We start from the raw sequence: 23914 nt of genomic DNA, 5'->3' as shown, positions 1-23914 counted from the left end.
TCTCGGCCCAAAACGCTGACTGTTTATTTCCCTCCATAGATGCTGCCCGGCCTCTCTCCCAATGCTTGCAGATCTGCCAGAGTGATTCTGGACACTTCCTAACTGCTCTCAAAAGTTCTGCTTCCAGCATCTCACCCCTCTCTGGGTGAAGAAGATCCCCTTTAGAATACTTCTGAATCATGCCGGCCTCTGACTCCTCCCCTAAATCTGTGCCCTCTCGTTGTATTTACCTCTGATGTGGGGAACGTTTCCTGCAGCCTGTCCTATCTATACCCTTTGTAACTGTAAAGCTCAGTCACTCCAGAAAAAGCAAAGCTAATGGAATTATTTAAAGACAGAAAGAAATCCCAATCTCCAGTTACTCTTTGTGCTTATCTTGCTTGGGGGTGGTAGAGTCACATACTTTGGCAGCTTGGGTCCATATCGAGTGACCCACCTTTCTACACAGTAAGGGAATACACTCCCCTAACATTAACTCCAAACTGACCCCAGGGCCCAAAGAAAACAAGCAGCTGAGGGAGAGGGACTCTACCTCAAGGCTGAGAGAGCAGGGGGAGACAGCCGGAATAAGGGAGGTGGGCAGCAGGTGATGGGTGGATCCAGGAAACGAGGGGACCCAGGTGGGGAAAGAGGGCTGGAGATGGCGAAGGGCTGGGAGGCAATAGTGCGGACAATGAAAGAGTGCAGATGATGGAATCTGACAAGCAACGAAAGTGAGGAGAGGAAGCAAGTAAGGGAAGAACGGTGAGGACAGGGGAGCTGACGGGGGACCGAGATGGTTGAGTATGCAGGTATAGGCCAAATGGAACCAGATGGGAGAGGGCAAAGAATTGGGCAATGAGGAGGGGTAGGTGAGTGGTGAGAGAGAAAGGAACAGAGGAGGAGGTAGGGATATGTGTGACTGCAACGTTTCAAAGACATTTGGACAGCTATTGGATAGGAAAGGTGCAGATGGATTCAGGCAAACAGTGCCCCACTCTCTCCCCAAAGCCCGATAACTTCTGCCATCTAACCCACAACTCTCTCTCTTCCAACAAATCTCTCAACCTTAAATTAATCCCATTATATCAGCCTCTCCTCACTCACCTGTCTGCAGCAATGCCAACGTCACATCACACACTAGGAGCTGTCCTGGGTCTGAAGCCGATCCCTGCTCTGGCCCAGGTGGTTCTGTCGGGGGTAGCAGCTACGCCTCCAACATCAGTGATGGCAGTGTGACCAGCTGAGAGTGAAAAGCTGGAGAATTGTGACAGCTCTCTCCAACTCTCAGATCGGCAGCACCCGGACGGACGGGGCAGAAGATCCATGGGGACCTCAAGCTCGGGTTTCTCTCCACTTTGCTGGTATTTCATCATTGTGGAGCCTGATGTCCAGAATGCCCTGCCAAGTTGCACTGGGAGTAGATTTCACAGGACTGCAGCAGCCCCTTGCAGGCAGTTCACCACTACCTTCTCCGAGGCAGCTGGCAGTGGGCAACAAACACTGAGCATGCCAGTGAGACCCCAGAAAATGAGAAAAACAAACTAATCTGGGTGCTCCGTTCTCCCCAAACACTTTTCACAAGTCCAGTATCAACACGACACCAAACTAGTTGCGCTTCCCTGGTCTCTCTCCGAAGCCTTGCAATCAGATCACAAACCAATCCCATTGCACTGCTTTGTTGCCGGTGAACTCTGCCTCTCCCAAATTCCCTGAAGCATTTTCAACGACCACTCGCCCTCACTCTCCCCTCATCCCACATCAACCCTAAACTAGTCTGCTCTCTCTGTCTATCCATCTTTAAAAAATTCAACAGCCCTTCTTTCTCGCAGCGGTCCTGCAACAACCCAGAATGTATTTCATTACCCTGATTTCACGCTCGCACTACAGCAGATTCAGGCCATTCAGCCCAACAAGTCTATGCCAGCACGGTCTGCACTGGACTTCAAGGTGAGCGGTCCTGGGTTCAAATCCGGCTGGCTCCTTGTCCATCTGCGCTGGGTTGAGCGCCGAGCTAGCAACTCGGCCTCGTAAAAAGCAGGCAAATGCTGAAGAACCAGCAAGGTTGCCACCCGAAGAGCCGTAAGGTGCGGAGAGGGACAGCAACAACCACTTCCTCCGGCAGCTCGTTCCCCATATTCTCCACCCTCTGTATGAGAAAGGTATCTCTCAGGCCCCTTTTAAATCTTTTTAATCTTACCTTATATCTACGCCCCCGAGCTTCGGACTCCCCCACCCTGAGTTACCATCCCTCTTATCTGTGCCCCCATCATTTTGAACAAGGTCACCCTTCACTGTCCGGCGTTCCAAGGAATAAAGGCCAGCCTTCCCATTACCTCAGGCCCGCTAGTCCTGGCAACATTCTTGCTCATCTTCTCTGCCCTCTTTCCAGTTTAACCATATCATTCCTTTTACCAGGTGATCAAAGCTGTGCACGGTACTCCAGGAAAAGCCTCAGCAATGACTTACACAAGTGGAACACAATGTGCTCTCTACCCTGACCGAAGGACAGCATGCTAAATGCTCTTGTCACCACCCTGTCCACCTGTGATACTGATTTCAGTGAATTATGCACTTGTACACAACAGTCCCTCTGTTCCATTACACTCCCTGGTGTCTTACCATGTCCTACATTGGGATGACTTCCCAAAGGCCATCATCTCAACACCTAACCTCAAGAAAAATGCAGTTGCTACTCCTCCACCCACTTTTCTTTTTATCGTACCTTAATTCACATCTAAGAAATCAATACAGTCTCGGTGACCTCATCACTAAAATTAAATGGGGTATAACAGGAATCAGAATAATTCCTTCTCTCTACCCGCTCTTGGTTTTCAACAGGGAGTTTCCACTTCCGTATTCATTGTGTGTAGAGCCACACTGCTTCTGCACTTTGTGGAAAGCTCTGCAGAGTGCTGGTTCTGGACACACTGCAGAAACTGTCTCATTTCAAACTGGCAGGCTTGTGGCTGGATCAGAAGGGCCACATTTGGTGGCTCCTGTTCGGTGATACTTGCCCTGGCTGGCTCCAAGCCCCCGGCCCAGTCAGAGCGCTACCCATGATGTGGTCCACCAGCCCACTGCCACTCCTGCTGGTGAACTGACTACCTGCGCCATCAGGCCGGGATGCTGGGGTGGACAGGTGTAGAGAAACATTGTGGGGGGTTGGGGAGTTTGGGGGCAGTGGCTTGGAAGGAGCGGGGGCGGTGTGCAGCTTCTGCAGGGCACAGCAACCGCTGTGAGCCCAATTCCCTAACTGACCAAAACCTGTAATCTATAATAACCTTCTTCACTAGCAACAACGTCTGCTCATTTCGAGTCAACTGCAAACTTACTGATCAAGCCTTGTGTATTTGCATCCAATTTATTTATACACATAACAAATAACAAGAGTCCCAACACCAACTCCTGTGGCACACCTCTAGTTGCAGGCCTCCACTCCAACTGGCAGATGTGTTTACAGAGATTTTTAATCTCCCCCTCTCCCTGTGTAGAGTGTCCTCCTGCTTCAAATTATCCACTATTGTCCCTGTACCAACATGCCTGAACATGTGAGGCGTCCTGTCACACTCACCTCAGTAATAAGCAAAAGCTTTGAGAGGTTGGTCAAGGATTACATCTGCAGCTTGCTACCACCCAAACTGGACCTCCTACAATTTGCCTACCGACACAACCGATTGTCAGATGACGCAATAGCCACTGCTCTACATACCGTCCTTACACATCTGGAGAAGAAGGATGCTTATGTGAGAATGCTGTTCTTGGACTACAGTTCATAGTTCCATCCAGGTTTGAAAAGAAGCTCAGAGACCTTGACTTTGACCCTGCCTTGTGCAGCTGGATCCTAGACTACCTGTCAGATTGCCAGCGGGTGGTAAGAGTGGGCTCCCTCACCTCCAACCCTCTGACTCTCAATACAGGAGTCCCTCAAGGCTGTGTACTGAGCTCCCTCCTTTACTCCCTGTATACCCATGACTGTATCACCACCCACGGCTCAAATGCACTAATTAGATTTGCCAATGACACTACATTGATGGGCCTTATCTCAAATGATAACAAGGTGGCCGACAGGTAAGAAGACATCTCTCTGACACAGTGGTGTCAAGAAAATAACCTTTCACTCAATGTCACAAAAACAAAGGAGCTGGTTGTGGATTACAGGAGGAATGGAGACAGGCTAACCCCTATTGACATCAATGAATCTGGGGTTGAGAGGGTAAACAGCTTCAAGTTCCTTGGCATCCACATCACTGAGGACCTCACGAGGTCTGTACATACCAGCTGTGTGGTGAAAAAGGCACAACAGCACCTCTTTTACCTCAGATGGTTGAGGAAGTTTGGTATGGGCCCCCAAATCCCAAGAACTTTCTACAGGGGCACAGTTGACAGCATCCTGACTGGCTGCATCACTGCCTGGTATGGGAACTGTACCTCCCTTAATCGCAGGACTCTGCAGAGAGTGGTGCAGACAGCCCAGCACATCTGTGGATATGAACTTTCCACGATTCAGGACATTTACAAGGACAGGTGTGTAAAAAGGGCCCGTAGGATCACTGGGGACCCAAGTCATCCCAACCACAATCTACTCCAGCCGCTGCCATCTGGAAAACGGTACCACAGCATAAAAGCCAGGACTAACAGACTCTGGAACAGCTTCTTCCACCAGGCCATCAGACTGATGAACTCACACTGACTTGAGTGCACTCTACATTACATTGACTGTTCTATTTATTATAAATTACTATGATTGCAATTAGATGGAGACATAATGTAAAGATTTTTCTCCTCATGTATGTGAAGGGTGTAAGAAATAAAGTCATTTCAATTAAATCACCACCCTCTGCTTCCACCCCTGGGACAACCTCCCTGGATTCCACAGGAGCCTACATTCCAGACAAGCCGGCCAAGTGGGATCTTATTGAAGGTCTTGTTAAAGTCCAAATAGACAACATTTGTTGCCCTGCCTTCATCTACCCTTTTGGTTACCCCTTCAAAATGAATCATCAAACTTGATTTTCCATGCATGAAGTCATGCTGACTTCTCCTAATCACACTCTACCTGCAAATCCTGCTCCCCTACAAATAGGTGGCACAGCAGTGTAGCATAACATTGTTACAGCACCAGTGACCTGGAGTCAATTCTGCCACAGTTTGTAAGGAGTTTATAACATTTTCCCTGTGACTGCCAGGGTTTCCTTTGGGTGCTCCGCCTTCCTCCCACATTGGGTGGCATGCGTTGGGCCAGAAGGGCCTGTTACTGAACTCTATCTCCCAACAAAATAAATAAACTGAATTCCCGCCAGTAACTTCCCAGCCACTGATGCCAGGCTGACTTGCCTGTAGTCTTATTTTTTTACATATAGAATGCTTTAGAATTCTCTTTAACCCTACTTGCCAAGGACTTTTCCTTAGCTCTCCTGCCCTCCCTAATTCCTTTCTTGATTTATTTTTTGGCTTCATTATAATCCTCAAAGTTTCAATTTGGATTTAGCTTCCTAAAGTTGACACACGCTTCTTTTTCCTTCTGGACTAAATTTACCACCTCTCACGGCATCCCTTACCTTTCTATCCTTGTGTAACACGCTGTAAGGATTCACTGCTTATGTAATGGCTTCTCTGCAATGTTCACTGCTGAGGTAACAGTTTCTCCATAGCAGCAATGTTTGGGTTACGACTGGAGTTAACAGGACTGTGTTACGCATGTTAGCCAATCAGAGATTGTTTCTCTGTCTTGTGAACCTGGAAGGAGATTTTTCACGGTCTTTGCTCGAGGAGAAATAAAGAGGGAAGACACATGTGGAGAGAGCTGGTAGACCACCAGACGGAGTAGACTGGGATCTGAAGGTCGGTGATGCTCAGAGGAGATCAATGGTGAAAGAACGGAAAATGGATGGGCTCCAACATGCCCTTTTGACTTTTCCTTGAAATGGGCCCTTTTAAAATTTTCATTAACAACCCTATATTCAGATTAGGATTCATAAAGTTCATTCATGTGAATGCATATGGTGTACTGTCTGATATTTTGCATTGTGGGTTTGTAACTGGGGGTACATTACACAGCATCCACACAAACGTGATTTCTCAGTTTGGCATCTTCCCCTCAACGGACCCGAGCTGGTTGAGCCTGAGGGTTACACTTGTGCTTCCTTCTTACTGGAACATGCCTGTCCTGTGCTCTGTGCAGTTTGACTTTAAACATCCTCCACATCAGATCCCAATACTTTTGCCTCACCTCGCAGTTCTGTGTCAGTTCCAAATCAACCAGAGCACACTGATCTCTCTCATGAGTTGTACCCATCTCAAATGAATACTGCTGCCTTCCTCTTGGCCTCATTCCTTTGCAAATCAATGCACTCATGGAGAGTCAATTCTTGCACTCAAGCTCTGGCCCAAAGTGTAGAAAAGCAGGGAGGTGTGGACTGTTAAAGGGCTTTCAGTGTATTAGGTACAGTAAAAAATTGATAATCTTATTACTCAGAAATTTTGTGCGTCACAGCTTCCGAAGAGACGTTGGAATACGTGGCGGAAGAGAGAGCTGAAAGAAGCAAGCAGTGGCAGCTGGGACATCCTGTGTGCCACAGTTCCCGAGTAGAGGTTGGATTTCGTAGCAGGAGAGAAAGTTAAAAGAAGTGGGGACAATTAGGATTTTCTGCACACCACCGTTCCCTAGTAGAAGTTGGATTGCATAGTAGGAGAGAAAGTTAAAAGAAGTGGGAACAATCAGGATCTTCTGCGCATCACAGTTCTTGAGTAGAAATTGAATTGAATAGCAGGAGAGAAGATTCAAAAGGAGTGAGCAGGGGCAACTGGGACATTCTGTGTGCTACAGTTCCTGTGGGGACATTGGATTGTGCATAATTAGGCATTTGGCAAGGAACAATGAAAAGAAGCGGAGCAGCCATAGTGTGAATGGGCCAGTGTTAGAGTGGGGAGCTTTGATCCGACTCATAGAGGTTTTGGCAAGGAGAGGCAGAGGCTGTAGGTAGATTATTTCTGTTAAGAATTTTTTTTCTTTCTTGTTGCACAGTTGGAGCAGTGGGGGTACGAGGCAGGATACTGGAATGCTCCTCTTGCAGAACGTGGAAAGGAAGGGAGACCTCCACCATTCCCAACGACTGCATCTGCCAGAAGTGCATCCAGCTGCAGCTTCTTCCAGACTATTTTAAGGAAATTGTAGCTGGAACGGGATGAATTCCGGATCATTCGGGAAGCTGAGGGGTTGATCGACAGGACATACAAGGAGATAGTTACACCAAAGGTGCAGAATAGTGATAACCGGGCAAGGTCAGGAAGGGGAAGGGAGTAGGCATCCCTGTGGCCGCTCCTCTTCTCAACAGGTATACTACTGCTTTGGATACTGATGGCCAAGCAAAGGAAAGCCACAGCGGTCAGGTCTCTGGCACTGTGCCTGGCTCTGTTGCTCAGATGGGTAAAGGTGGAGAAAAGGTGAGATCCATTGGTTAGAGGAACAGGCAGGAAGTTCAGTGGACGAGAATGAAAATCCTGGATGGTATGTTGTCCCAGGTGCCAGGGTGAGGAACATCTTAGATCAAGGAGACAGCATTCTTAAGTGGGAGAGTGAACAGCCAGAGGTCGTGGTCCACGTCGGTACCAATGACGTGGGTAGGAAGGGAGACAAGGGTCTGCAAAGTGAGCTCAGGGCGTTAGGCGTTAAGTTAAAAGACAAGACCTCCGGGGTTGTGATTTCAAGATTGCCACAAGCCAGAAATAGGAAGTTCATACAGTTTAACACGTAGCTAAGGAGGTGGTTCAGGGGAGAGTGCTTCAGATTTTTGGTTGTCTTACAAGGAAGGCGGGACCTGTACAGAAGGGACAGTTTGCACCTGAAATGGAGTGAGACTTGCCCTGTGGGAAGGTTTGCTAGTGCTGCATGGGTTGGGGGGAGGGGGTTAAACTAGAGCAGTAGGGAGAAGGAAACCAAAGTGCCAGAGCAGACAGAGAAGTGTTTACTGCAAAAAAATGTTGATAAGCCTACTGTATATACAAAGTTAGATATCGAAAGGCTGGGCTTGGTGGGACTAATGTTCTGAGTTGTATATATTTCAATTCAATGAGTATTACATGAAAGGCAGATCAGCACATTTTAATTCCATGTCCCATTCCCATTCTGTCTATCCATGGCCTCCTCTACTGTCAAGATGAAGCCACACTCAGGTTGGAGGAACAACACCTCATATATCGGCTGGGTAGCCTCCAACCTGATGGCATGAACATTGACTTCTCTAACTTCTGTTCATGCCCCTCCTCCCCTTCTTACCCCATCCCGGATATATTTAGCATTCCCCCCCCCCCTTTTTCTCTCTCTCTCTGCCCATCACTCTGCCTGTTCTCCATCTCCCTCTGGTGCTCCCCTCCCCCTTCCTTTCTCCCTAGGCCTCCCGTCCCATGATCCTTTCCCTTCTCTAGCTCTGTATCCCTTTTGCCAATCACCTGTCTGGCTCTCAGCTTCATCCCTCCCCCTCCGGTCTTCTCCTATCATTTCGGATTTCCTCCTCCCCCTCCTACTTTCAAATTTCTTACTACCTTTTCTTTCAGTTAGTCCTAACGAAGGGTCTTGACACAAAACATCGACAGCGCTTCTCCCTGTAGATGCTGCCTGGCTTGCTGTGTTCCACCAGCAATTTGTGTGTGTTGCTTGAATTTCCAGTATCTGCAGATTTCCTCGTGTCAGCACGTAGAATTATGATATTGAAGCTGTCAGTGAAACTTGGCCGCAGGAGGGGGAGGACTGGCAGCTCATTGTTCCAGGGATCTGTTGTTTTAGACGTGAAAGAGCAGGAGGGATTAAAGAGGGAGGGGTGATATTACTAGTCAGGGGAAATGTCATGGCAGCACTCGGACAGGACAGACTGGAGAGCTAGTCTACCGAAGCTATATGGGTGGAACTGAGGAATAAGAAAGGGATGACCATGTTAATAGGATTATATTGTAGATCACACAACAGACTGCAGGAATTAGAGGAGTAAGTATGTAGGGAGATTGCAGACTGCTGCAAGAAAATAAGGTAGTGACAGTAGATCATTTTAGTCTTCCACATATTGACTGGGACTCCCATTCTGTGAAGAGGCTGGATAGAACAGAGTTTGTTAAATGTGTTCAGGACACTTTCCCTAATCAATACACAGAGGCCCCAGCTAGCAATACTCGAACTCCTAGTAGGGAATGAGACAAAGTAGCTGATGGAAGTTTGTGCAGGAGAACACTTTGCATCTGGTGATCATAATGCCATTAGTTTCAAGATAATTGTGGAGAAGGATAGGTCCAGTCCTTGGGTTGAGATTCTAAATTGGAGAAAGGCCAATTTTAATAGTATCAGAAAGGATTTGGCAAGTGTGAATGGGACAAGCTGTTTTCCGGCAAAGGTGTACTTGGTTAAGTGTGGGGCCTTCAAAAGTGAATGTTCCTGTCAGAATAAAAGGCAAGGATAACAGGTTTAGGAAGGCTTGGTTTTCAAGAGATATTGAGGGCCTGGTTAAGGGAAAAGAGGTGTTCTGCAGATATAGGCAGGAAGGAGCAAATGAGGTGCTTAAGGAATATAAGAAATGCAAGAGCACACCTAAGAAAGAGATTGCTCTAGCAGACAAGGTGAAGGAGAATCCCAAGGGCTTCCATAGATATATCATAAGCAAAAGGATAACAAGGGATGAAGTTGGTCTTCTGGAAGATCAAAGAGGTCATCTACGCTTAGAGCCAAAAGAGATGGGGGAGATCTTAAAGGGATTCCAAATATATTTACTTGGGAGACAGGTATAGAGTCTATAGAAGTGAGGCAAAGCAGCAGCGAAGTCATAGACCCTATATAGATTATATAGGTGTTTGCTGTCTTGAGGCAAATTTGGGTGAATAAATTCCCACGGCCTAACAAGGTGTTCCCTCAGATCCTGTGGGAGGATAGTCCAAAAATTGCAGAGGCCCTAGCAGAGATATTTAAAATAGCCTTAGCGATGGGTGATGTGCTGGAGGATTGGAGGATAGCTAATATTGTTCCATTGGTTAAGAAAGACTCTTAGAATAAGCCAAGAAACTATTGAGCAGTGAGCCAGTAGTGGGAAAGTTATTGGAAGACATTCTAAGAGACTGGATATTTAAGTATTTGCATAGACAGGGACTGATTAGGGATAGTTAATATGGCTTCATGTGTGGTAGGTTATTCCTAACTAATATAGAGCTTTTCAAGAAAGTTACCAGGAACATTGATGAAGGCAAGGCAGTGAATGTTGCCTGTATAGACTTTAGCAAGGCCTTTGACAAGGTTAGTCACGGAGGTTCAGTTGCTTGACATTCAGGATGAGGTAGTAAATTGGATTAGACTCTGGCTTCACAGCAGAAACCAGAGAGTGGCAGTAGATGGCTGCTTCTTTAACTGGAGTCCTGTGACTATTGGTTCAAACTCATTGTCATTCAACCATACCGATAGATTCTGCCAAATGAAACAATGTTCCTCTGGACCAAGGTGCACAACACAGTATATACAACTCACATACATAACACATAAAGTAATATTATCACAAATAAATTAGTGAATAAAAATGTGGATATACGATGCAAGTTAAAAAGTATACAGTATATCACTACTGGTGCTTCATACATATGAGACCTGGGTTATGGCAAGAAGTTCAGTAGACTTACTGAAGAATCTGTTTCCATCCTAACAGCTCTTATCCTAATGCACTGATACCTCCTGTCTGATGGTAGGGAGTCAAAAAGATTGTTGGACTATGGGAGGGATCACTGATGATGCTAAAGGCCCTGTGTACACAGTGCTCCTAATAAATATCCTCAAAGGGGGGAAAAGAGAGTCCTCACAACCCTTTGTAGGGACTTGCAATTCCCATACAGACAGTGATGCAGCTGGTTAGGACACTCTTGATGGTGCTCCTGAAAAAGTTGGCTAAAATGGGAAGCCTGTTACCTCGATCTTTAATACTCACCTGGACCCTGTAACCTCACTTACTGCACACTCACTGGGCCCCCATCCACCATATATAAGACCATAAGATATAGGAGCAGATTTTGGCCATTTAGCGGATCAAGCCTACTCCACCATATCATCATGGCTGATCCGTTTTCCCTCTCAGCCCCAAACTGTATTCCTTCATGCCCTAACCTCTCAAGAATCTGTCAACCTCTTTCTTAAATATACATAAAAACTTGGCTTCCACTGCCTATGGCAACAAATTCCACAGATTCACCACTCTCTGGCTAAAGAAATTTCTCCTCATCTCTGTTCTAAGAGGATGCCCTTCCATTCTGAGGCTCAGACTCTCCCACTAAAGGAAACATCCTCTCCATGTCCACTCTATATCACAAACACTCTCTTACAATCGATAGGTTTCAATGAGGTTGCCCCTCATTCTTCTGAATTCCAGTGAATACAGAACCAGAGCCATCAAACACTCTTCATATGACAAGCCGTTCAATCCTGGAATCATTTTCGTGAACCTCCTTTGAACCCTCTCCAGTTTCAGCACATCCTCTCTAAGGGGCCCAAACCTGCTCACAATACTCAAAATGAGGCCTCACCAGTGCTTTATAAAGTCTCCACATTACATCCTTGCTTTTATATTCTAGTCCTCTTGAAATGAATGTTAACATCACATTTGCCTTCCTCACCACAGACTCAACCTGCAAATTAACCTTTAGGGAATCCTGCACAAGGACTCAAGTCCCTATGTACCTCAGTTTTTTTTTAAATTTCCTCTCCATTTACAAAATAGTCAACCCTTTCAGTTCTACCAAAGTGCATGACTTCTCTACACTGTATTCTATCTACCTCTTCTTTGCCTGTTCTCCTAATCTGAGTACTGTCGCTTCTCTACCCTCAAAACTACCTGTGCCTCCACCTATCATCATATCATCTCCTACCTTTGCAACAAAGCCATCATTTCCATCATTCAAAGCATTGACATATAAAGAAAAAAGAATTGGTCCCAACAATCGACTCCAACATCTTCCTAACCACTAACAGACTAACTGGCCTATAATTTCCTTTCTTCTGCCTCTCTCCCTTCTTGAGGCAATTTTCCAGTCTTTCCAAACCATTCCAGAATCTAGTGATTCTTGAAAAATCATAACTAACGCCTCCACAGTCTCTTCAGCCACCTCTTTCAGAACCCTGGGGTGTAATCCATCTAGTCCAGGTGACTTACCTATCTTCAGACCTTTCAGTTTCCCAATAACCTTCTCCCTAGTAATAGCAACTTCACACACTTCATGACCCCTGGCTCTCTGGAACTTCCATCATACTGCTAGTGTCTTCCACAACTAAGACTGATGCAAAATACTTACTCAGTCTGTCCGCCATTTCCTTGTCCCCCATTACTACCTCTCCAGCAACGTTTTCCAGTGGTCTGATATACACTCACCTCATTTTTTACACCTGATGCATCTGAGTAAGCTTTTGATATCCTCTTTAATACTATTGGCTAGCTTACATTTGTATTCCATCTTTACTTTCTTAATGACTTTATTTTAGTTGTATTCTGTTGGTTTTTAAAAACTTCCCAACCCTTTAACTCCCTACTAATTTTTGCTCTATTGTAGGCCCTCTCTTGTTAGCCATGGTTGTGTCATCTTGCCTTTTGTATATTTCTTCCCCTTTGGGATGTATATATCCTGTGCCTTCTGAATTGCTTTCAGAAATTCCAGCCATTGCTGGTCTGCCGTCATCCCTGCCAGAGTTCTTTTCCAATCAATTCTGGCCAACTCCTCTCTCATGCCTCTGTAATTCACTTTACTCCACTGTAATACTAATACATCTGACTTTAGCTTCTCCTTCTCAAATTTCAGGGTGAATTTTATCATATTATGATTACTGAACCCTAAGGGTTCTTTTACCTTAAGCTCTCTAATCAATTCTGGTTCATTGCATAACACCCAGTCTAGATTTGCTGATCCCCTAGTGGGCTCAACCACGAATTGCTCTAAAAAGTCATTTAGTGGGCATTCTAGAAATTCCTCCACTTGGAATCCAGCATCAACTTGATTTTCCCAATCTATTTGCATATTGAAATCCCCCATGATTTTGTAACATTGCCCTTCTGGCATGGATTTTCTAACTCCCATGGTAATTTGTAAACCACATCCTTACCACAGTTTGGGGGGTCTGCACACAACCCTTATCGGGGTCTTTTTACCCTTACAGTTCCTTACTTGCATTCACAAGGATTCAACATTTTACAATCCTATGTCACCTCTTTCTAATGATTTGATTTCATTTTTTACCAATAGAGCATGCTACCTCTCTGCCTTCCTGCCTGTCCTTTTGATACAATGTGCGTCTTTAGACATAAAGCTCCTTGACTTCCTAACCAAAAGACCACAATCTGTGCGGATTGATAACATCTCCTCCTCGCTGACGATCAACACTGGCGCACCTCAGGGGTGTGTGCTTAGCCCACTGCTCTACTCTCTTTATACCCATGGCTGGGTGGCTAGGCATAGCTCAAGTACCATCTATAAATTTGCTGATGATTTGTTGGTAGAATCTCAGATGGTGACGAGAGGATGTACAGTAGCAAGATATGCCAACTAGTGGAATTGAATTGAGTTGACTTTATTTATGTATCCTTCACATACATGAGGAGTAAAAATCTTTACATTACCTCTCCATCTAAATGTGCAATGTACAATCATAGTAATAGTTTATAATAAATAGAACAGTCAGTGTAATATAAAGTACACTCAAATCAGCGTGAATTCATCAGTCTGATGACCTGGTGGAAGAAGCTGTCCAAAGCCTGCTGATCCTGGCTTTTATGCTGCAGTACCGTTTCCCAGATGGCAGCGGCTGGAGTAGATTGTGGTTGGGATGACTTGGGTCCCCAGTGATCCTATGGGCCCTTCTTACACACCTGTCCTTGTAAATGTCCTGAATCATGGAATTCAATATACATAGCAACAACCTGGCACTCAATGTCAGTAAGACAAAAGAGCTGATTGTGGGCTTCAGGAAGGGTAAGATGAAGGGACACATATCAATCCTCATGGAGGGATCAGAAGTGGAGAGAGTGAGCAGTTTCAAGTTTTTGGGTGAAAAAATCTCTGAGGATCTAACCTGGTCCCAATATATTAACATAGTTATAAAGAAGTCAAGACAGCTGCTATTATACTTCATTAGGAGTTTGAAGAGATCTAATATGTCAACAAATACACTCAAAAACTTCTACAGATGTACTGTGGAGAGTGTTCTGACAGGCTGCATCACTATTTGGTATGGGGGGAGGGTAGCTGCAAAGGACTGAAAGGAGTTGTAGAGGGTGGTAAATTTAGTCAGCTCCATCTTGGGTACCAGCCTACAAAGTACCCAAGACATCTTCAAGGAGCGGTGACTCAGAAAGGCAGTGTGCATTATTAAGGACCTCCAGCATCTGGGACATGCCCTTTTCTCACTGTTAATCATCAGGTAGGAGGTACAGAAGCCTGAAGGCACGCACTCATTGACTCAGGAACAGCTTCTTTCCTTCTGCCATCCAATTCCTAAATGGACATTGACTCCTTGGACACTACCTCACTTCTTTAATAGATATTATTTCTGTTTTTTTTGCATGATTTTAATCTATTCAATATATGTATACTGTAATTGATCTACTTGCTTATTTATTATTATTTTTTCTCTCTGCTAGATTATGCATTGCATTGAATTGCTGCTGCTAAGTTAACAAATCTCACGACACATACCAGTGATAATAAACCTCATTCTGATTCTATAATCTTCTTTCAGCCATGATTCAGTGATGCCTACAACATCATACCTGCCAATCTGTAACTGTGCTGCAAGTTCATCCACCTTATTCTGTATACTGTGAGCATTCAAATACAACACCTTCACCATTTTCGATTTTGTCTGCCTTTTACATTGCAACTCATCCTGTTGCTTGCAATTTTGACCTATCATCAGCCTCTCCTTGCCTTGAGTCTTACTACACGTTGCTCTGTTTGTAAACCAACTATTTCATCCTCAGCACCATCACTCCAGTTTCCATCCCCTTGTCAAATTAGTTTAAACCCTCCCAACCATAAACTGTGTTACTGACCACCCAAACTGCCCTCAAGGTAGACGGAAAAGAAGACTGGGTCCATGCAGCGAGGTGTAAACAGCATCATCCACCAGAAATGGAGCCAACAAAATCTGTAACCATCTCACCGAACCTCTAACAAAAATAATGACTTTGGTGGGAGGGCTGAAATTTCTGGTAGGGTTGATTCCGGTTGTGTGCGGGCGTTACCGCAATACTTTCCTGTCTCTGTGCAATGTTCTCGCAGGGCAGACAGGAAGGAGTGCATGTCTGACGTGCCCCAGCACGGGAAAGCTATGATGCCTCTAACAGTTATACACCTCACTGTGAGTGAAACATGGTCCATCCAATGAATGGAAAGAAATGGAACACGGAAGAGGGAAGGATGTCAGCCAGGCACCCCTAAACATTCAGGCCGGGATGCCTGCTATCCCTGCTGTTTTGAGGGATGACATCTTAGGTCTCTCCTGAGGAATTATACTTTGCTGGGGTCTGGACTAACAGTCTCCTCCACCGGTTGACGCTACCTGATATTGTGATCATAACGTCAGTGCCCCATATCAACTGGGGAACAGTACTTGTACCGCGTAGTCACTTTTACTGCTGAAAGGCATGGTGGGCTGTGTCCTGTGAATGGGACCCAGTGGGTGTGTGGGAATCGAGCTTATCCCTGACTGCCTGGAGAACAGCCCTACCCCCAAAAGGAATGGAAGGACAGAGGCAACATGAGTACTCCCACCTCCCTGAAGGGATGGAGTGGATGTTGTTATCTAGCCTTCTTGGTACCCCATCTGAGGGTTATAGAGCATCCCAAGGAACACTCCAATTGGGATAAAGCAAAAAGAGGCATAACCAAAGCAGAACGATTCAGGATGTTACTATTTCCTAGTTATGGGGTGGGATGGATGGCTACCGAAATAATTAAATTAGCAGCCATCCTAGAAGAGTTGGCTAACAATACTGCTTACGCACTGGAAGATAGTCAGTCCCAGATATATGGAATTACTACCGAAATGATTGCCATCAGGCAGACAGTATTGCAGAATCACATGGCCCTAGATTTCCTGTTAGTCGAGAAAGGGAGCATTTGTGCCCTCATAGGGAAGGAGCGTTGTACATACATCATTGATGTCTCCAAGAACTCTACTAACTTGAACCAGCACATATGGGAAAAGGTGAAGAAGGGAAATAGGAAGCCAGATGAGAAACTTTACTAATGGAACAAGTTGGTGGGATGGAATCTGGGGGTGGTCTTCTGGCTGGGTCCTGCATGGGATGATCATAGTGGCAGGGTGTGTGAGTTCTAAGGGTATGCAGCAGTTAGTTAATAAAGAAGGTTCTGGGAGGGTCTGAAAGTATCCCTATGATGCCTCAAATAGTAAGGGCCACCGCTAGCCAAGATTACTGGTGGGGAGAAAAGGTGTATCCTGCGAGAGAAAGACCCTTTCCGGAGGCTTATGATCCCCCGTATGAGGAGGAGGAGGAGATACCCTGGTAAGAAATGTTAATCTAGAAGATTAACAAGGAGGGAACTGTGGAAGAAAATACCCAGAGCTGAAGCTGAATTAAGCAAGGAAGGGTTAATGATCTTTAAATGTAAAATCAAAGTCTACTGTGACTAATGTACTTTGTGCTGCTGACAATGTGCCGTTCAGTCAGGCTGATTAAAATAACTATGTTTGTATTTGTTGTTCTAAGAATCATCAGATGTCTGATAGACTCTTTTGAGAAATTAACACTGAAGTGAATGTGTAACTGCTCAGGGACGTATCCTGCTACTCAGCAGAACTGCCATTGAAGATCCTCCTTCTGATTCTGTGTTTTTCTCTCGTATGCTTGGGATATAAATAAGAGCGTGACCCATTGTCAGACAGAGTCTCACAAACTCTGCTTTTAGAAGGATGGGCTCTCCATGTTATCATGCTACAATAAAGGCGTTCTGAAGCGATCTCCCTCCATGTCCGAGTGTTAGTTCTTTTTCCATAACGACAGTGACCAAAGTACTGAACGCAATACTCTAGATACAGTCTAAAGCTACAACATAACTTCCTGACTTTTGACCTCGATGCCTCAACTACTAAAGGCAAGCATGCCATATGCCTTCTTAATCACCCCATGTAGCCACATTCAGGAATCCCAAGATCCCCCTGCTTATCAACTCTGTTAAGGGTCTTGCCTTTAACAGTGTACTGCCTCCTCACATTTGACCTACTAAGGGGCAAAAACTTCACATTTGTCCTTGTTAAGCTCCACCTATTTCTCTGCCCAAATCTGCAATTGATCTATGTCCCACTGTATTCTTTGCCAGTCTTCTACACTATCCACAACACCACCATTCTTCATATCATTGGCAAACATACTAACCTACCCATCTACATTTACATCTAGATCATGTATACACATCAGAAGTGTGAATTCAAATGTAAATTTTAAATTATATATATTTCAAAGCCAACCCAAAATAGCAGTGGTCAAGCTATACAAGTTAAAGATATTATTCATTTTATTTGTATAATCAGAATGGTCATTCATAACTCAATGTTCTGTAAATGTAACTAGTTGTAGTGTATTTGAAATCAGATAAAAAAAAGACAAAATTCAAGTACTCAGTTTTATTTTATTTGCAATGTATTATTTAAATTCAATTCTAGCAAATAGATCAATTTTGATACTGCAAAAATTAGCATAAAATTATTGATTGAATTCCACAAAATACAGAATCACAATATACACTGATTTTGATACCAATCCATCTCTCTATGGATGGAAGAGGTAGAACTGCCTAACACAGTAGTCATATTTCTGAGAATTTGTATTTCATTAGAGTAAGAAAATAAAATTGCAGCACAAATAAAAATGTAATAGAAAAGAAGTGGATATTAATCCAGTGCAACACAAGAGGCAGTGCAAAAAAAGTCAAGGTTTAGAAAACCTGAAAGATTTCTGTTTCACCAGACATTGCTGTTTTCTTGCTATTCGAGCTTCTTCAAGTGCATCAAACATCCTCTGAAATAACACAAACACAATCATCTTAAGTTGTCCTTTTAAACTAGAGAAATTCAAACATCAACATATAATTCATAGTTGCATTGCAAAGTCAGAAGTTCAATTGTTGATCATTTTAAAGAACATTCAATAATAATGCTCTAGGCGCAAGCTGTTATTTGACAACGTTTAAGAATTTTGAAGTTTCGAATTGCACACAAATAAATTAAAAGCAACACACAAAATGCTGGAAGAACTCAGTGGGTCGGGCAGCATTTGTGGAGGGAAATTTCCAGCCAAAACCCTTCATCAGAACTGAAAGAAAGATGGGAGATAGCCTGTGTAAAATGGCAGGGCAAGGGTGGAGCAGGAGCTGGCAAGTGATTGGTGGATCCAAGTGAGGAGATGATAAGCAGGTGTGGGGCAGGGGAAGAAAGAGAACAAGGTAAGAAGCTGGGATGTAAGGATGGAAGTGAAAAACAGCTGAAGAACCTGATAGAAGATGACAGTGGTTCATGGAATAAAGGGAAAGTGATGGGGAGAGTTAATGGTTGGAGGAAGCTATGGGCAATAGGCAGATGGAGAGGATAAGTAGAGGAAAGGTATGACAGTAATGGGGATGGTGGGATAAAGGAAAACATCGAAACTGGCAGCATCACTTATAACCCCGAAACATTCCTTCCTAAATAACCACAATAGTTGTGATTTTTTGAAAATTACAATTTAAAAAAATTCTATTTGAAAATTGATCCAAATCTGAGCACATCACTGTTGTTATCGTCATGCTCTCTGAAATGAATACAGATAAACGATTGAAAAGAAACCCACAGTGCAGTGCTGTAAAACTGCAATGCTGCTGACCAACCCCAAACCTGTACAGAGCTCGTGTCAGGAGGCATGCAGCATAGAACTTGCAGCAAATGATCAAGGTAAGCAAGGAGTATGAAAAGAAATTTCACTCATTCACTTTATCCAGCCAACTCTAGAGTGCCTCAGATCCAGGAGACAGTTTCCCAATTAGAACCAACGAAGCCATTCAAACATTAAGAAAGTAACAGAGAAATAGAACCATGTTGCCCGTTGAGCCTCCCATTCCATTCAACAAGCACAGAGAAAATTATGACCTTCAAACCAAACCAGACAAACATGACACTGGAGGATGTTCTCAGTGGCAGGAGGAGAGTCCCCAAATGCCAATCACAACCTCAGCAAACAGAGATCAGGAGAAATTACTTCAACCTGTAGCATTTTTCTGCCAAAGGGATTCCAGAATAAGGTGATGGTGGGGTAGGCAGGGGAGGTGGTTATCAGCCATGCCACTGCTGCCTGGTGGAGCAGGTCTGAAAGGAGTGCTCTGCTCTCATTTTCTGTTTTAACTCATCACCACTCTGTTACCTAATCCCCACATCAACTCAATCCTTTCATTTCTTGAAACCCCGTTGGAATGGAATTGCTAACTGAGCCCTCTGAGGATGAAAATTCCTAACATTCACTACTTTTGAATGAAGACACCACCCCTGGTTTCCATTTCAAAGGCCAACTCTTCATTTTGAGATTGTGGCCCACGATTCAAGATTTCAGTGAGAGAAACACCTTCCCTGTTGAGCCTTCTCCGTTTCATTAAGTACAAATGTTCGTACCATGTTATTTTAAACTAGGGAGAGCACAGGTCTGGCATTTTCAGTATCTCCTCACATGACAGATGCACCATCTCTGCTCTCCCTTCATTACAAGTGTATCCCTTTCAGGTAAGGACAGACTCACACAGTACACATTACTGGCAGTACGGTCTCACCAGAACCCCACACAACTGTCGTAAGACACCTCCTGCACTCGTGCAAGTATTTTCTTTTACACAGCATGGTGAGAGCCTGGAGTGCACTGCCAGGGTGGTGGTAGAGGTAGATAGCATAAGAAACTCTTAGTTAAGCACATGATATGGACAGAAGTGGGGGCTATAGCCAATGTATAGGGATGAAGGATTAGATTAACGGGAGACTAAATGGTTAATTAGTTTCAGAAAACATCAAGGGCTGGATGGCCTGTCCTGTGCTGTACTGTTCTATGTTCTGTGTTATCTCTGAACTCATGAAGGCCAAAATACGATCTGCCTGCTCCACCTACATGTTAACTTTCAGTGACTTTGAAGCTCAACACTGCCCAAATGCTCACAAACACTCTGCCTTCCTGTTAAGTGCACAGTGGATAACCAGACTAATTCTCCACATTATATTCCACCCACCACGTTCTTGCTCCTTCTCTCAGCTTGTCCGTATCCCCCTGAAGCTTCTTTTCCTCCTCCTCTGCACTCACAACCCACCCACTTTACTATCATCAGCAAACTTGGAAATTTAACTTTTCATCGATCAGCCAAATCAGTGACAGAAATGTTAAACAGCTGTGGCTCAAGCACTGACACCATCATTTCCCTGACGGTCACTCTGACAACAATTGCTCCTATCCTTTCTTAACCTGGCTAAAGGATCAAGGATCAACTTTATTCCTCCATATAGGTGCAATTATATGTAGGAATTTGCTGTGGTGTATTGTCAGGGGATGGCATGCAACAAAAACGTTTAACAATTATAAAGAATGAAGAATTATATAAAAAATACACCGCAGGTTAGAATTGAAATGGAAATACGGGCAGCAAGTGTACATTGTGAGCAGATGAGACTGACGGACTGTTCACTGTAGTGCCCTTCTGGTCACTGCAAGACATCTTGGAAGAATGGTCAATTCCCGGTCTCCAATTCCTGCCTGTAAACTAGATTACAGTCCACATTGGTATATTTCTCCAATTCCACATTAGCCTCATGTGCGCCTTTATTAAAGGCCAAAGACCCAGAAGTGAAATGCGGATGTTTTTATGCATTGTGTTTGGGACTGGGATACATTGCCGGAGTACATAGGGAAGCTGCCTGAACTCTATTGGTTCAGAAGGCAGCTGGATCACTCCTGGGGGGAAAGAATTTGCAGGGCCATGGGAGAGGGCAGGATGTGGGATTATCTGGAATACTCCTACACAGATCTCACAGCAGCCTCCCGTTGTGTAACCACTCTGAAGCAGAGCATTAGTTGGATTTTGTGGAAGAACTCAACTGAGTCCCACCAGCAGAGGGAGTGCGTCACTGTAAAACAGTAAACTTACACGGATCTTGAATGTGGCCGAAATCTGCATGGGGAAATCAGGAAGAAGGCAGAGTGGGGCAGAACAGAACAGAAACAAGCCCTTCACCCCACCGTGTCCATGCTGATCTTTTTGCCCATCTACTCTAACCCAAAGCAGCACATTACAATAGTATACTTGAATACCTTACATGTTTAAGTGTTTGCCTAAATGTAGTCATTGTAAGCATGTGCGCCACCTCCTCTGGCAGCATATTCTGTGTGTGAAAAGAAATTCATCCCTCAGGTTCCCTAAAAATCTCCTACCACTCACCTTAAATCTCTGCCCTCTATAGTTTTTGATACCCCTTATGATGGGAAAAAGATTTTAACCATTCAGCCTATCCATATCTCTCTTAGACACGTAATTTCATCAGATCACCTCCCCCCAGTCTCCAACACTCCAGGGAAAACAGTCTATCCAATCTCTCCATGGAGCTAATGTCCTCCAATTCAGGCACCATCCTGGTAAATCTCCTCTTCATTCTCTCCAATATAACCACATCCTTCCTACAGCATAGTAACAGGAACTGAGCAGAACATTCCAGTGAGACCTCATAAGTATTTTATAAACATGCAACTTACTGTCCCAACTCCTATATTCTAAAACATACCCAGTAAGTCAAGTGTGCCATGTACTTTCTTCATTACCATGTCAACTGTGAAAAACTCAGTTCAAGGTAAATTTATTATCGAAGTACATATATATGTACAATACTGTGCCTGAGACTTTTGCAAAGTACCATTGTAATTTTCTGTATTGCACTGTACTGCTGCCGCAAAAAAATACTCATGGCATATCTGAGTGATGGTAAATCTGAATCTGATCGGGGTCTCTACTGTGGTCTGAGAGTGGGGAAAAAGCAGGGAGAAGGGAATCATAGTTGGGAAAAGTGGACGGGGAGGGAATGGGAAGCACCACAGAGACATTCTGCAATGAAAAATAAACCAATTGCTTGGAACCAGATAACCTTGTCTGGTGTCTCAGGGCTGGTGCCACCTTTTGCCCCCGGCACTCCTCTGCCACCTGTCCCACAGCCTTCCCGCAGTGCTCCACCCTTGCCATTCCAAACATCCTATGCTCCTGTCAGATTTACAAACAAGCTTCATGTTCACAAATACAGTATAGCACAAAGGTCCTAGGCACCCTAGATATAGATATGTGTCTAAGACTTCTGCACTGTACTGTACCAGCACATACCACTCTGAAGTTCTTCTCCTTGTGGGCATACACAGTAAATCCAGGAAATAGAACAGAATCAATGAAAGACCACACCCAACAGGGTGGACAAACAAACAATATGCAAAAGACAACAAACTGTGCAAATACAATAAACATTGAGAACATGAGATGAAGAGACCCTGAAAGTGAGCTTATATGCTGATGATAATTGGGCAGGGATTTCTTCAAACAAGTCTGATTGAAGCCCTGAACTATGATAGGAAATGTGTCGGGATAAGCTGTTTCTTGTCTGGTGATGGCAGCATTCAATACCTCGAGTGCTTGATTAACATCAGCTTTTGGCAGGGCAGTATTTAAACTGCAGTCAGAATCATGGAGGAGAACTCTCCTGGTAAATAGCATGGTCAGCACTTAATCATTAGATGTTCCAGGTCAGGGGAACAACGGTAAAAGACCACCAAATCCAAGCACCACAGACCCCCACCCTTTCCTTTTTTCTGAATCAGCAGTCTGGTCTATCCAGTGTATCAAGAAGCCTTCAGATCTTACCAACACATCCGGAGTGAGCCACATCTCCGTAAAGCACCGAACACAGCAGTTCTCCTTTGCCTTCCAATACAGCAATTTTGCCCTTAGGTCCTCAATCTTACTTAGAACTGAACACTTATTTAAGATTGGAACATGGCTGGGTGTATACAGTGACTAACAGAGATATCTTACAAAAACAAATTGCACTCTTAGCATGTCAAATCACTGTTGAGATTAAAATATTTACCTTAGCCATATTCTCATCCTGGAGAGCCACTTTCTTCACAAAACCTTCACTTCTTGCGTTTGTAAAACTGATTAATGTTTGATCCTATAGAACCACCAAAATACATCATTGTCATTGTTAATGCTGGTTCAATTTTTATACATTTCTCATGGAAATATTTCAGATCTGTATTTTAAAAGGATTGACAAGCCACAGCTGAGATAGTGGAAGGGCAGATAATGCACAACAGAAGATAATCCCTGATAACCAGACCTCCAGTTCTGGGACCAGCAAATGGATTATGGGTACACAGAGTTCTAAACCTTGTCAGAGGAAGTAAAAGGGAACAGGTAAGATACTCCTTCCTTCATAAAACAAACTCCAGATTTTCCATACTGACAAGTCCATATTTTGTCACTATGATTTTCTACAATTCCTACTGAACAATGATTAATACCAATGTGCTTTATTTTACTGGCTGATTTTGGAAGTTGGTGACTCCATTTAAATAACATAACGTGAAAAGAGGTGTAATAGTGCCTGTAATGTCAAGATTGTGCAATTAACTTGCTCATCTGACCATAAGATATAGGAACAGAATTAGGCTATTGGTCCCACTGAGTCTGCTCCACCCTTCAATCATGGCTTTTGTTTTAACCTTCTTCTCCATTTCTTCCCATAACCCTTAACCCCTTCACCAATCAAGAATCTATCATAGATTCACCACCCTCTGGTTAAAAAAAATTCTTGTCATTTCTGTTTTGAAAGGACATCCCTTTATTCTGAAGCTGTGCCCTTGGATCCTTG

The 23914-nt window shown here is 44.2% G+C and overlaps 1 protein-coding gene across 2 annotated transcripts in view; it reads right to left on the bottom strand.

Moving 5' to 3' along the window:
• Positions 1-17614: 17614 nt before the first annotated feature.
• The window catches only part of vps13c (vacuolar protein sorting 13 homolog C), a 386360-nt gene continuing 380060 nt past the window's right edge, over positions 17615-23914 (bottom strand). For both annotated transcript variants that reach the window (XM_059945984.1, XM_059945985.1), the window contains 2 exons: positions 23129-23212; positions 17615-18023 (listed from right to left, as the gene is read on the bottom strand). In XM_059945984.1, coding sequence (XP_059801967.1) covers positions 17934-18023; positions 23129-23212 — 174 coding nt within the window. In that variant the 3' untranslated portion in view covers positions 17615-17933. The remainder of the gene's footprint in view (positions 18024-23128; positions 23213-23914) is intronic.

The sequence above is a fragment of the Hypanus sabinus genome, chromosome 21 (assembly GCF_030144855.1).
Source record: "Hypanus sabinus isolate sHypSab1 chromosome 21, sHypSab1.hap1, whole genome shotgun sequence".
Classification (NCBI taxonomy): Eukaryota; Metazoa; Chordata; class Chondrichthyes; order Myliobatiformes; family Dasyatidae; genus Hypanus; species Hypanus sabinus.
Note: the sequence above shows the minus strand (reverse complement) of the source record. Positions and strands in the feature narration are given on the sequence as shown.